This window comes from Saimiri boliviensis, chromosome 18, assembly GCF_048565385.1.
Source record: "Saimiri boliviensis isolate mSaiBol1 chromosome 18, mSaiBol1.pri, whole genome shotgun sequence".
NCBI classification, from domain to species: Eukaryota; Metazoa; Chordata; class Mammalia; order Primates; family Cebidae; genus Saimiri; species Saimiri boliviensis.
The window spans coordinates 6,782,256-6,796,123 of NC_133466.1; the positions used below are offsets into that span (position 1 = coordinate 6,782,256).

At 37.7% G+C, this 13,868-nt stretch overlaps 1 protein-coding gene across 3 annotated transcripts in view; it reads left to right on the forward strand.

Annotated features, from left to right (window-relative positions):
- The window catches only part of BRWD1 (bromodomain and WD repeat domain containing 1), a 147,810-nt gene that overhangs the window by 114,421 nt on the left and 19,521 nt on the right, over window positions 1-13,868 (forward strand). For all 3 annotated transcript variants that reach the window (XM_039480426.2, XM_039480425.2, XM_074389271.1), the window contains 5 exons: window positions 131-203; window positions 1,044-1,085; window positions 2,766-2,909; window positions 3,538-3,690; window positions 7,622-7,788. In XM_039480426.2, coding sequence (XP_039336360.1) covers window positions 131-203; window positions 1,044-1,085; window positions 2,766-2,909; window positions 3,538-3,690; window positions 7,622-7,788 — 579 coding nt within the window. The remainder of the gene's footprint in view (window positions 1-130; window positions 204-1,043; window positions 1,086-2,765; window positions 2,910-3,537; window positions 3,691-7,621; window positions 7,789-13,868) is intronic.

A 13,868-nucleotide genomic window follows, 5' to 3' on the forward strand; every position in this document is an offset into this window, starting at 1 on the left:
CTGATATTCCTCTGTTTGAAAACAGGCATGTATAGGTTGGGGAACTGTTTACATTTTAACATATAGTTTGAATCTTTGCCAAGAAGTCACTACATCTGCATATTATTAAAGTGAAAATTTGTTTTTTTAGGAATCAACACTGTACAAATATCTCAGAAGTTTCTAACACATCTGAAAATGATGAGCAAAATGCTGAGGATTTGGTATGAAGTTTGTTGGTTTTATAATGGTTTTTGTTTATTTCAAGCGGTATTTTTAAAAAGTAAAGAAAAAAATGTTGGCTTTCTAATACCAGCTCCTGCAGTAGTCCAGTGAACCAATAGGGCATTTGATAAAAATATATTTAAAATTTTCTGGGTGATTAATGAGATAATTTGTTTCAGCTAATATCAATTAAAATATAAGTGTGTAACTTGAGGTTATTTTGAAGGAGGCTGTCTGTGTTAGTTTGGGAAGTCAGATATATACAACATAATGCCAGACCATTCAGTGAACCTCTTTCTATATCTTAGCTAGTGAAAGGTGTATTATATAAAGTACCTTGGAGGCTGGGTGTAGTAGCTCACACCTGTAATTCCAGTGCTTTAGCATGCTGAGATGAGAATATTGAATGAGCCAGGAGTTTGAGACCCTGTCTCTACAAAAAATAAAAAAGTTAGCTGGGCATGGTAGCGCATGCCTGTACTATAGAACACAAAATTCAGCAACTATAGGAATCTGCAAGTTTCTGGCGATTTGTGGATAGAGATAGAACGTAAGTTTTCTATTTAGGAAATGCATAAAGTGTCTTTTTATAGCTATACTTTTGAATTTTAGAATTAGTTCATGTTCTTAGGGAATGAAAAAGGGTTATTAAGAATGACTTTTTTTTCCAAGCCTGGGTGCCACAAAGATCATCTGGTAGTCTTTCTTTAGAGCTTTTGTTAATAACATGTTATAAACTCTGGTAAGACCAAATGTCTTTGATATGTTATATATTAAGATTATGTTATTATTTTCTAATGAGACTCTAAATACTTAAGGTGCTCTGATTTTATTCCTAGGATGATAGTGATCTTCCTAAAACATCTTCTGGAAGAAGGAGAGTAAGTTACTCTGCATGGTTGACTTTTGTAGTTTGCTTTTTCTTTGTTTTAAAATCAATTCAGGTTTTAGTTTTTGTCTTTGAAAAGTTATGCTGATGCAGATCCTAGAAAAGTTTAATAGAAGAGTTGGGATTTGTGCTATATTCTCAGAGGTAGATAGAGTAAGAAGAGGCCTTGGAAAAAATAGAGGATACCACAGGAGAGATTTAAAAAAAAAAAAAGATGAAAAGGCATGTCCATAGATGATTAAGGGCACCACACCTGACTAGTGTAAAGGTTGGATATTGGAGTGACCAGAGTGGCTTATGTCTGGCCGTTATGTTTGCGGTAGATTATGGTGATATTGAAATAGAAGGATTTCATTTGAAGTAGAGAATCAACTGAACAGCCAAAATAGATAATACAAATTGCAGGATAAGAAGATGTGTATTGAAGAAGATGGAATTAGGAATTCATTGCAAGAATACAGGGTGAAGGATGGGTACCTAGTCAAGGGTATTTGCATGGAATGGAGAGGAAGGGAAAATTATGAGACCTTTTTAGAGAAAACTAGGATTTGGTAATTGAACTTTTTAAAAAAATGGAGATATGTAGGGAAGATGAGGTTGAGGGGTAAGGAGAAGGGTGTATGGAAATAAGTTTATGAAATTAGGTAATCATAGTGGGGTATCATGAGGCTTTGAAGTTCAAATACAATATTTAAAATTAAAGATTATTATGAAAATGCTTAAGACATTTTAGCCCAGATCATTTTAAATTTCCTCCAAATGCTCCTTAAATTTAAGCTTTTTATGAAATACTAATTTATACCATGTCCTTGCCCCACAAACACTGAAAAGTTAGACCTGAAATAGTCTAATTTGAGTAGCCATTTTCATATAATTTTATTTTTAAATAGACTCCCAATTGTTTAGTATTTGTATTTGTTTGCTGTTTCTGCTGTAGCAATTGACAAGTTTAAGTTTAGTTCCTTAAATAATAAAAATGTATTACCTGATAGTTCTGTAGATTAGAAGTTTTCGTCGGTCTCACTAGGTCAGAATCATGGTCTTCGTATGGCTAGAAGCTCTAGGGAAGACGTGTTTGCATTTTCCATCTTCTAGTGGATATCCTCACCTTGGCTCCAGGGCCCCTTCTTTCATCTTCAAGCCAACAACATAGCATTTTTCAGTCTCTCTCTGACTCTGACCTTTCTGCCTTCCTCTTATAATAACTTTTGTGATTATATTGGGTCCAAGCAATTAATTCAAGTTAATCTTTCATCTCACGGTCTATACCCTTATTGCAAAATACTTTAACTGATGTAAGGTAACATAGTCATAGGCTGTGAAGATTATGATGTGGACATTTTTGGTGTGGCCATTATTCTGCCTATAACATTGTCAGATATGCTTTCATATTCTGGGAAAACAAATATTATAAACCTGGGAGGTGAGAGGTCATGGAATAGCCTTTCACTAGATAATGTGCTCTCGTTAGAGTATGCTTTTCATAGCTAATTTTGTAATATTTCTGAAATTGGTTAAGTTATAACAAATGTGTTAGGTATTCGTAGTTTAATATGTTGACAGCAACGTATATGACATTATTGTGTTTTTATAGAAGAGAGATCAATTACGTTTTTACCAAAGTCTTAGACCAATAGTGTGATGTTTCTTAAGACCATGAATGTATTTTTAGGTGCATGATGGGAAAAAAAGCATCAGAGCTACCAACTGTGTTGAAAGCAACTGGAAGAAACAGTGTAAGGAACTAGTGAACTTAATTTTTCAGTGTGAAGATTCTGAACCATTTAGACAACCTGTTGATTTGGTTGAATATCCAGTAAGTTTCCATTGTTTAAATGTTTGGGGCTTTTCTTGTTTTGCAGTGAGGAAATTGGGGTAGAGGTATTAAACTTTAAAGAGAAACATACCTAGGCTTTGTGTCAACTTTTTTGCTCTTATCACTAAGTTAGTGGTAGGAGGGTTGTTCTACATAGTTTTCTACAATTTATAGACACCCTTGTAACTCATTTAAGAATTTAGACTTAAGTAACCAATATTATATAACAATGGGATGGATCTACTTAGCTCTCTAAGTAGGCCCAGCACTAGGAAAACTATAAATTGCATAAAAATGTGTTTTCAGTTTTTAAAAAGGGAAATTGGAAGATAACTTTTTTAAAAAAAGTTAGATTATAACAGCACAGAGTTACTGTAGGATGCTTGGAGTGTACAGCAAGAAATAAATAAAAACTATTCCATGTGTCACTAGCAATAAATCATTAACATTTTGGTATATTTCTTCGTCTTTGTTTTATACCTGTTTTTAAACATTATGAATGAATTTTAAGAGTCCTCTAACCTTTTCCTCTCTTCCATCACTTCAAAATTTTTAGAGATGTGATACATTTACTTTTCTAAAATCAAGAAATGAATCTACGAATTAATTAACTGTTTTTAAAATCTAGGACTACAGAGATATTATAGATACCCCAATGGATTTTGGAACAGTAAGGGAAACTCTAGATGCGGGAAATTATGACAGCCCTTTGGAGTTTTGCAAAGACATCCGGTTGATATTTAGCAATGCGAAAGCATATACACCAAACAAAAGATCAAAGGTAATTTTTTAAGTGGTTTATTGAAAAAAAGTGTGCCTGATCTGTGTAGATAATTTTCCACTGTGTAGTAGAGGTTGTAGTAGAGGTTGGAACATTAAAGATAAGTGAATAAGGCAAGACTCTTATAAAGAAAAGAGCTTCTGCTACTGCCCAGGTATTTCGGTTTTTGCCTTACATCAGTTGATGTTTATCGTCATCTCCTTAAGTTTTATAAGCAAATGGGGATTAATGGGAGTAGGCATCAATAGAAAGTGACCAAATTTGATACATGGAGTAAGAGCCTCTGTGTTTTATATGTATAAGGATCTTAAGTGGATTGGAAACATAGATCGAGATATAAGAATATTAAAAGTGAAAAGGAAACTCTGAAGTATTGTGAGACTATTGACCTCATAATAACATTTGGATTTGAAGAAGCAACACATGAGCTATCTGATTAAGACCACAAAAAATGGTACAGAGACATTGGAGGCTCTTTGCTTGATATGTTAGAAGCTAATATTATGACACTGGATTTTTCTTTTTTTCTTCTAGCCTGCTCAAGTGGAGTGTGACACTAGGTTTTTGAGAATAAGCTTTATACTGAAAGTTGACTCCCAAGGAGACGGGAATCAATTTCAAATCTTAACTCCCTGTGCTGGCTTTAAAGTAGTTTTTTTTGTTTGTTTGTTTTTTTTGTTTTTTTTTTTAAAGGTTCAGAGTGTGGATTCTGAGATTAGTAGGTGATTGGTGGAAGGAAAGGAGAGGTCATCTGGAAAGTCTTTGGGCATATGTATATTTATTTCTTTATGTTACCTCATGGGTTGTGTGTGCATATTTGGGGGAAGTTAGTATGAAACAGGCTGGAAATTCAGGCTGTGATGTCAGCAGGCCCATTCTGTGCAGACTCCACTTGGCCATACTGGTTTTCACCAATTTTAGCCAACTTTTTAATCTCATAAGCAGAGAGAGTTTTAGTATTTTAGTAGGTTGGGTCTCTTTTCTTTTCTGTCATCTTGTAAACTTAAGAATTTTTGTTAGTTACTGGTTTCTTTAACTATTTGGGGACACACAGTTTCCAGTAGAACATTACTACATTGTTGTTAACATGTTCTACATTGGGTAACTTTTCAAAACTTAACGAGGTCTATAATCCCAGCACTTTGGGAGGCCAAGGCAGGCATTCGAGACCAGCCTAGCCAACATGGTGAATCCCCTTCTCTCCTGAAGATACAAAAACAGGTTGGGTGTGCTGGTGCCTGCCTATAATCTCAGCTCTAGGTGTGAGGCGTGAGAACTGTTTGAACTGAGGTGTGAGAGCTGCTAGAACCTGGGATGTGGAGGCTGCAGTGAGCTGAGATGACACCACTGCACTCAGCCTGGGCAACAGAGCGAGACGCCATGTAGCCAGTGTGTTGAGTAATTTTTAAAAGTCATATTTAAAGTAAAACACTTGTTTGATCTTAACAACATTTTTTGGTGTCTACTATCAGTGACATTAACTGGCTTTAACTGTTGCATTTCCCCATCATTACTTATTATTAGACTCCACCTGCATTACTGCCTCTAGTCTTAATTTGAGAACTCTTTGTTGGATTCAGGATCCACACTGCTTTCTGAATTAGTTTAATATTTAAGGCTAACATTTTTCCAAGCTTTGGTTTTTGTCCAAGTCACCATTTGTAAGACTGTTTCTTTTCAGAGACAAAATAAATTTCATTCAAGTCTTCCTTGCACCAAATACATATGTTTGAGGACACATACCATACAATTCACCATTGAAAGCTTACAGATCAGTGGTTTTTGGTATAGTACGTTGTCAGTTGTTCAAAATTATGGTTAACTATATGTAACATAACTGCCATTTTAGCCATTTTTATGAATATAATTCAGTGGCATCATTTATATTTATAATTTTTCTAAAACTTTTTCATCATCCCCGACAGAAGCTCTGTAAGCGTCAAGCAGTAATTTCCCCTTACCCTCAGTCCTTGGAAACTTCTAACTTCTGTGTCTGAATTTGTCTGTTCTAGATAATTTTATATAAAAATTGAGATCTTAACATATTTGTCCTTTTGTGTCCAGCTTATCTATTTCACTTAGTGTAATGCCTTAAAGGTTTATGTATGTTGTAGCATGTATCAGAAATTTATTCCTTTTCATGGCAGAATAGTATTAAAGGGTATGGTTATACTATATCTTACTCGTTCATCTGTCGATAGCCAGCTGGGCTATTTCTTTCTTTTTATTTTTTTTGAGACGGAGTTTCACTCTTGTTACCCAGACTGAAGTGCAATGGCGCAATCTCGGCTCACCACAACCTCCGCCTCCTGGGTTCAGGCAATTCTCCTGCCTGAGCCTCCTGAGTAGCTGGGATTACAGGCACGTGCCACCATGCCCAGCTAATTTTTTTGTATTTTTAGTAGAGACGGGGTTTCACCATGTTGACCAGGATGGTCTCGATCTCTTTATCTCGTTTTCCATCCACCTTGGCCCCCCAAAGTGCTGGGATTACAGGTTTGAGCTGCCGCACCCAGCCAGCTGGGCTATTTCTATTTCTTGACCATTACAAATAATGCTGTAGTAAATTTTGGAATACACATATCTGTCAGAAACCTTGCTCAATTCCCTTGGGTACATCCTAAGAGTAGAATTGCTGGGTCATAGGATAATTTGTGTTTACCTTTTCCAGGAACCACTACACTGTTTTCTGTGTTGGCTGTACCATTTTACATTTTCACTGGCATTTTTTAAGATTTTTTTTTTTTTTTTTGAGACAGTCTCATTGTCGCCCAGCCTAGAGAGCAATGGTGAGATCCTGGCTCGCTGCAACCTCTGCTTCCCAGGTTCAAGTGATTCTCCTGCTTCAGCCTCCCAAGTAGCTGGGACTACAGGCGTGCTCCCCCGTGCCCGGCTAATTACTGTATTTTTAGTAGAGACAGGGTTTCACATGTTGGCCAGGCTAGTCTTGAACCCCTGACCTCAAGTAATCTGCCTGCTTGGCCTCTCAAAGTACTGGGATTATAGGCATGAGCCACTGCACCTGGCAGAATAAAATTTATGTATATGAAATACTGAAAATAATTGTCAAAGATTATTTCAGATTAAGTATAACAAATTTTACGTTCATTCATGAGTGTGTATAAATAAATAAATAATATATATATGTATGAGATGCATGTAAGAAATTCCCTATCTCGCATACTTTTAAAAAAAGTTTTCTAGTATTGGAGTGTCTTGGCCATCCACTGCCATGCGCAAGGCTTATATTTATCTTTTGAGCATTAGGCTTTTACACTTATTTTCTGGAATGGTCATGGAAAATTATAGAGTATTTCTGTATATACATAGCTGTATCCAAAATATATTTAAGATTTGATGTTATTTAATTATAAACATTGTTAAAACAGAAATCTTTCATATGCATTAAAGTTCCAGGTTATACTTTTCTACTACTGGATGCAAGGTATTCTTCTGTTTCCTTTTTAGAGTTAGATGGCATTGAAAACAGATTGCAGATAGAGACTGGTATATAAAAGTGTTTTTGTTCCCTTGCCCCAAAGAGACACAGCACTTCTTTAGCCCAAGTAGCAGCTTTAAAACCAGTCAACTTCCCATCTAACTTTAGGAGAAGGGTATAGTTTTGGTTTGTACATACAGATGTCAGAATGGACAAAAACAGTTAAGATTCACCGACATACAGACACAAGTTCTAAATCTGGATGTTTGACTTCAAACTACTTTCTTAACATCAGAGAGGTATGTGTGTAATACTTCTTGGTTTTTTCCAGATGTTATTGAGGGAAGGAGGTTGGAAATAGAAAAAATAGGTGGCAGCCACTGTTTATAAACAGTGGTATAATACATTGCAAGTGATCTCAATGATTACAATTATTTCTTAAATAATTTTAAGGCTAATTTGTAATTCTACTTTGTTTTTATATTCTTGCAGATTTATAGTATGACCTTGAGATTATCTGCCTTATTTGAAGAAAAAATGAAGAAAATCTCTTCTGATTTTAAAATTGGTCAAAAATTCAATGAAAAACTTCGAAGAAGCCAGAGATTCAGTCAACGGCAAAATTGTAAAGGTGACGGTCAGCCTAACAAAAGTATCAGGTAAATTGGTTATGCAAGCTTGCTAGCTTGCTTGCTTCCTTGATGTACAATTTTGGAGACAGAGAATCACTCTGTTGCCTAGGCTGGAGTGCAGTGGCATGATACTGGCTTACCACAACCTCTGCCTTCTGGGTTCAAGTGATTTTCCTGCCTCAGCCTCTTAAGTATCTGGGAGTACCACTCCTGGCTAATTTTTGTATTTTTAGTAGAGATACCATGTTGGCCAGGCTAGTCTCGAACTCCTGACCGCCTTATGATCTACCCACCTCAGGCCTCCCAAAGTGCTGGGATTACAGGCATGAGTTATCATGCCTGGCTTATTATTTATTGATTTATTTAGGAGACAGAGTCTCGCTCTGTCGGGCTGGAGTACAGTGGCGCAATCTTGGCTCACCGCATCCTCTACCCCTGGGTTCTAGCAATTCTCCTGCCTCAGCCTCCCGAGTAGCTGGGACTACAGGCGCATGCCACCATGCCTGGCTGATTTTTCATATTTTATTAGAGATGAGGTTTCACTGTGTTGCCCAGGCTGGTCTTAAACTCCTGAGCTTAGGCAGTTCACCCGCCTCAGCCTCCCAAAGTGTCAGGATTACAGGTGTGAGCCACCATGCTCTGTCCTATTTTTCGAGATAGGGTCTCACTGTGTTGCCCAGGCGGGAGTCTAGTGATACGATCATGGCTCACCGCAGCCACAGCCTTCAGGTCTCAAGCAGTCCCTCCCATCTCATCTCTCGAGTAGTTGGGACCACAGGGGTGTGTACCAAGCCTGGCTAATTTTTTAAAAATATTTTTCTTAGAGATGGGGTCTAGCTATGGTGCCCACACTGGTCTTGAACGCCTGGGATCAAGATCCTCCCAACTTAACCTCTCAATATGTTGGGATTACAGATGTGAGCCACTGCACCCAGCCTCTATGCCTTTTTAAAAAATTTAAGATTGGGTTATTTAATATTTAGAGTAGTGTGCATTCTGAAAAGACTAGTCATGGGTTTTATAGCTTGAAAGCATTTCTGTGAATACAGAGCTGTTGTAATGGGTTGTAATTCTATAAATATGTAAAATTACAGTTTTTTTCACTAATATTAAGGATTATATAAAGTATCATTTATATTTTGCATAAGAATTGGCTTTGTAATGTTGAGCAGGGGTGCCCAACAAAAGCTCCCTGCATAGATGGGGCCACACAGTAGGAGGTGATTGGCCTGCAGAGCATTACCACCTGAGCTCTGCCTGCTGTCAGATCTGTGGGGGCACTAGATTTTCATTGGCGCATGAACCCTGTTGTAACTGCATGCAGAGGATCCACGTTGTGTGCTCCTTATGAGAATCTGATGCTTGATTATCTGAGGTGGAACGCTTTCATCTCAAACTCCTTCCAGCCCCTGGCCCCAGTCCCAGTCCATGGAAAATTTGTCTTCTACAAAACTGGTCCCTGGTGCCAAAAAGGTTGGGGACTGCTGATGTAGAGAACAATGTGATTTTTATGTACAGTCTTTTGAGTGTTTGATTGTGTAAGGGAAAATGTGCCCCTGATATTAATACACCTCAGTATTACTGAGTATTATTTGTAAAGAAATATAAAAGGAATGATTTATTCACTTTCTCAGTAATTGTGTATTAATTTACATTCTGTAGTCTTTGACTATGTAGTTCAGATTAATGTCACATTTATAGGTAGTTTACATTGTTACAGTATAAAAGTTGAGTTGTGCAATGTTTAGTTTGTTTCCATTTATTTTCGACAGGCAGTATACCCCTTGCGGGGATTTCTTTATGGTTGCTCTGGGGACTACACCATGCATCTCAATCTATTGTAAACAATCAACTTCATATTAATACTATTTTTGTTTGAGTACATATAGGAACTTGGCTCTAGTATAGCTTCCTTCTATCTCCCCACTAGGTGGTGGTGGTATCAAATCACATTTTTTTTTTTCTTGAGACAGAGGTTTGCTCTTGTTGGTCAGGCTGGAATGCAGTGGTGTGATCTTAGCTCACTGCAACCTTCACCTCCTGGGATCAAGCGATTCTCCTGCCTCAGCCTCCTGAGTAGCTGGGATTACAGGCACCAGCCACCATGCCCAGCTAATTTTTTGTATTTTTAGTAGAGATGGGGTTTCACCATGTTGGCTAGGCTGGTCTCAAACTCCTGACTTCGGGTGATCCAACCACCTTAGCTTCCCAAAGTGCTGGGATTACAGGCTTGAGCCACCGTGCCTGGTCTCAGATCACATTTTTTTGTATGTCATTTTTTCTGTAGTTGTCTTTTTTAGTTAAAAAATATATATATTTATGCCACTTTTTATATTTACCCTGTGTGGTTTCCATTCTTAATGATCTTTATAAAAGTGTGAATTTAAGTTATCCTCTGATGTCACTTCTTTTTGGCCTAAAGGACTGTAGAATTTCTTGTAAGGCTGATGTGATAGCAGTGAATTTTCTGTCTTTATCTGTCAGTGTCTTATTTTCACCTTTATTATTGAATATAATAGTTTTCATGAATACAGAATTCTTAATTGACACTTTCCCTTTCAGCATTTTTAGTATTTCAGCCCACTGCCTGCTGACCTTCATTGTTGCTGAAGAGAAGTTAGCTGTTAATCTTACTGGGTGGGGTTCCTTCCCTTATATATATCGAGTTGTTTTTCTTTTGCTGCTTTTAAGATTTTTCTGTTTGTTTTTATCTTTCTACTGACCACCATGTGTGTAGGTTTGGATTTGAATATATCCTACTGGGAATTTGTCCATGTTTGTGGATGTGTAACGTTTTTCATTAAATTTGGGAGGTTTTCAGCCATTATTTCTTTAAATATGTTTTTTCTGCCCCTTTCTTTCCTTTATTTTTGGCACACGCATTACGCTCATGCTGGTATAATTAATGGTGTCCCACAGGTTTCTGAGGCTCTCTTCATTCTTTTTTCCTCAGCCTGGATGGTCTGTACTGACCAGTCTTTAAGTTGACTGATTTTTTCTCCTGTCAGCTCCAATATGCTGCTGGGCCCATCTAGTTAATATTTACCTCAGTTATTTTACTTTTCAACTCCAGAATTTTTATTTTTTATTTTTTTATCATTTCTCTTATTGTTATTCTGTATTGAGTCATTATCATTATAGTTCAGTTTTATGCATATGGTTTCATTTAGTTCTTTGAATATTTTTATAGTAGTTGATGTAGATGTCAGTATTCGTTAAACTAAGGCTGACATCTGGGTCTTCTCAGAGACAGTTTCTGTTGGACGCATCTTCCCCCGCCAACCCCCCTACTCCATGAATGGGGTATACTTTCTTATTTTTTTGTATATCTCAATTTTTTGTTGAAAACTGGACATATTAAATGATGCAACTCTGAAGTCACATTTTTCACATGTTGTTAACACATGCAACTCTAGTTCTAATCCTTTTTCCTCAGTAATGGTTGTTTCCAGTTATGTGTGTCTGATTTTTTTTTTTTTTTTTGGCTCAATGACGTGCCAGATTAATTTTGCAGTCAGTCTTCCCTGTAGTGTGCAGCCACTCAAGGCTTTGCTCCCCCATGTCTCCCCTTTCCCGGCCTTTTTTTTTTTTTTTTTTGTCCTCTAATTTTTTGAGCCTAGCTTCCTAGATGTCTTACTTAGGTCAGTCAGCATGGCTTAGTGGTCAGCGTAGCCTAGGGTCTGTTTGTGAGATGGAGCAGACTTACGTTCAGGCTGTTACAGGTCTACATTGGCTTTTACTTTCTGCTTCTGTTTCATGAGACCTAAGGTCTCAAGATCAGTCCTTTGAATATGTGTGCATCCTTCCAGATATCTTGGAAAATGATGCTTTTCAGACTTCCATGAGTTGTCTCATTCCCTAGATCTGATTTTTCAATTTTGTCTGAATTCTCGCCTGCTCCAACAGTGTCACAGCCTCAGATATCCTGCTGTTGGCTTTGCCGGATTACTAGCAATAACTAATATTTTCAGTGCCCTGAGGCATACAGCTTTTCTTTGGCATTCCCAAATCAGACTAGTCCCCTCCTCATAGGTATTGTGCCCAGGGAAGTGAGGGGAGGGAATGGCCTGAGGGAGGTGTGACTGGGAGCAACCTTAAGTTAATATTAATATGCCCTACATCCCATTGATTTTAACCTAAATTCGGTTGTTGTTGTTTTTCTTTGAGTAAGTACTTTTCAGTATTTTAATATGCCTTTGGGTAGTATCTAGAATTCTGAAACGGTTGTATTTGATAATTTTGTCAGTTTTTTTTTGAGACGGAGTTTCACTCTTGTTACCCAGGCTGGAGTGCAATGGCGCGATCTTGGCTCACTGTAACCTCCGCCTCCTGGGTTCAGGCAATTCCCCTGCCTCAGCCTCCTGAGTAGCTGGGATTACAGGCACGCCCCACCATGCCCAGCTAATGTTTTGTATTTTTAGTAGAGATGGGGTTTCACCATGTTGACCAGGATGGTCTCGATCTCTTGACCTCGTGATCCACCCGCCTCGGCCTCCCAAAATGCTGCGATTACAGGCCTGAGCAACCACGCCCGGCCAATTTTGTCAGTTTTAATTTTGCCTTTTGGACAAGATTTGCTGAATTTCTTATTCCATTCCTGTCCTGACACCCCACTCCCACGCCAACTTCCCATGTTTAGAATAACCAGGGACACAACCAAGCCTGATAAACATATCCATTAGGTAAATTGTTCTGTTCAGCTGCTTTGCAACTTGTTAATTCAGATTTATACATCATGTACAAAGTAATATGCTAGTCTTCCCTCTTTTTTTTTTTTTTTTTTTTTGAGACAGGGTCTCACTCTGTTGCCCAGGCTGAATGAAGTACAGTGACATAAGCACAACTCACTGCAGCCTCAGCCTCCTTGAGTAGCTGCAACAACAGGCATGCACCATCATGCCTGGCTAGTTTTTAAATTTTGTGTAAAGATGAGGTCTCACCATGTTGCCTAGGCTTGTCTGGAACTCGTGGGCTCATGTAGTTCTCCTATCTTGGCCTCCCAAAGTGTTGAGAATATAGGTGTGAACCACCACACATGGCCTCTTACCTTTTTAAATGTTTTATTTTGAAATAATTTAAAATTATAGAAAAGATGCAACAATAAATTCAGTGAACTCCTGAATACTCTTTTACCTAGACTCACCAGTTGTTCAGTTCACGTTATGCCACATTTGCTTTATTGTTGCTTTAATATTTTCTCTAGTTTATATTTCTTTTGAATCATGGAAATACTTTTTTCTGATACCATGTTCCTTTAATCCTAAATACTTAGTGTAATTTGCTAAGAATGACATTCAAGTTTTAACTGAATACCTTATTTAATATTTCTGCAGTTGACTCAGCGTCACTTAGGGGCAAATTTGTTTTCTAATCCAGATATAATTTAGGGTTATGTATTCCATTTACTTGATATGTTTGTTAAGTCTCTTTATCTGGAATTTTTTTCTGACAATTTCTTTGTTGGTATTTTTGGAAGAGTATGTGTCTTTCATTTATAAAATGTCTTACAACATTTTGTAGATTAAAAAAAATAATTTAGGGCCGGGCACGGTGGCTCAAGCCTGTAATCCCAGCACTTTGGGAGGCCGAGGCGGGTGGATCATGAGGTCAAGAGATCAAGACCATCCTGGTCAACATGGTGAAACCCCGTCTCTACTAAAAATACAAAAAATTAGCTGGGCATGGTGGCGTGTGCCTGTAATCCCAGCTACTCAGGAGGCTGAGGCAGAAGAATTGCCTGAACCCAGGAGGTGGAGGTTGCGGTGAGCCAAGATTGCGCCATTGCACTCCAGCCTGGGTAACAAGAGCGAAACTCTGTCTCCAAAAAAAAAAAAAAAAATTTAAATCATTTAAAAAGCCCCTGCTTTATACCAGGTGAAAAGTATAACCATTGAGAAGGATGTTGGATAGAAAGGGAAAAATTTCACTCCAGCCATATTACCACTTTTTTGATTAAAAAAAATAAGCTTACAATAAGTATTTTTCTTTCGTTTTTTGAGACAGAGTCTTGCTCTGTCATACAAGCTGGATGTGTGATCTTTGCTCACTGCAACCTCTGCCTCCTGGGTTTAAGCAGTTCTCATGCCTCAGCTTCCCAGGAAGCTGGA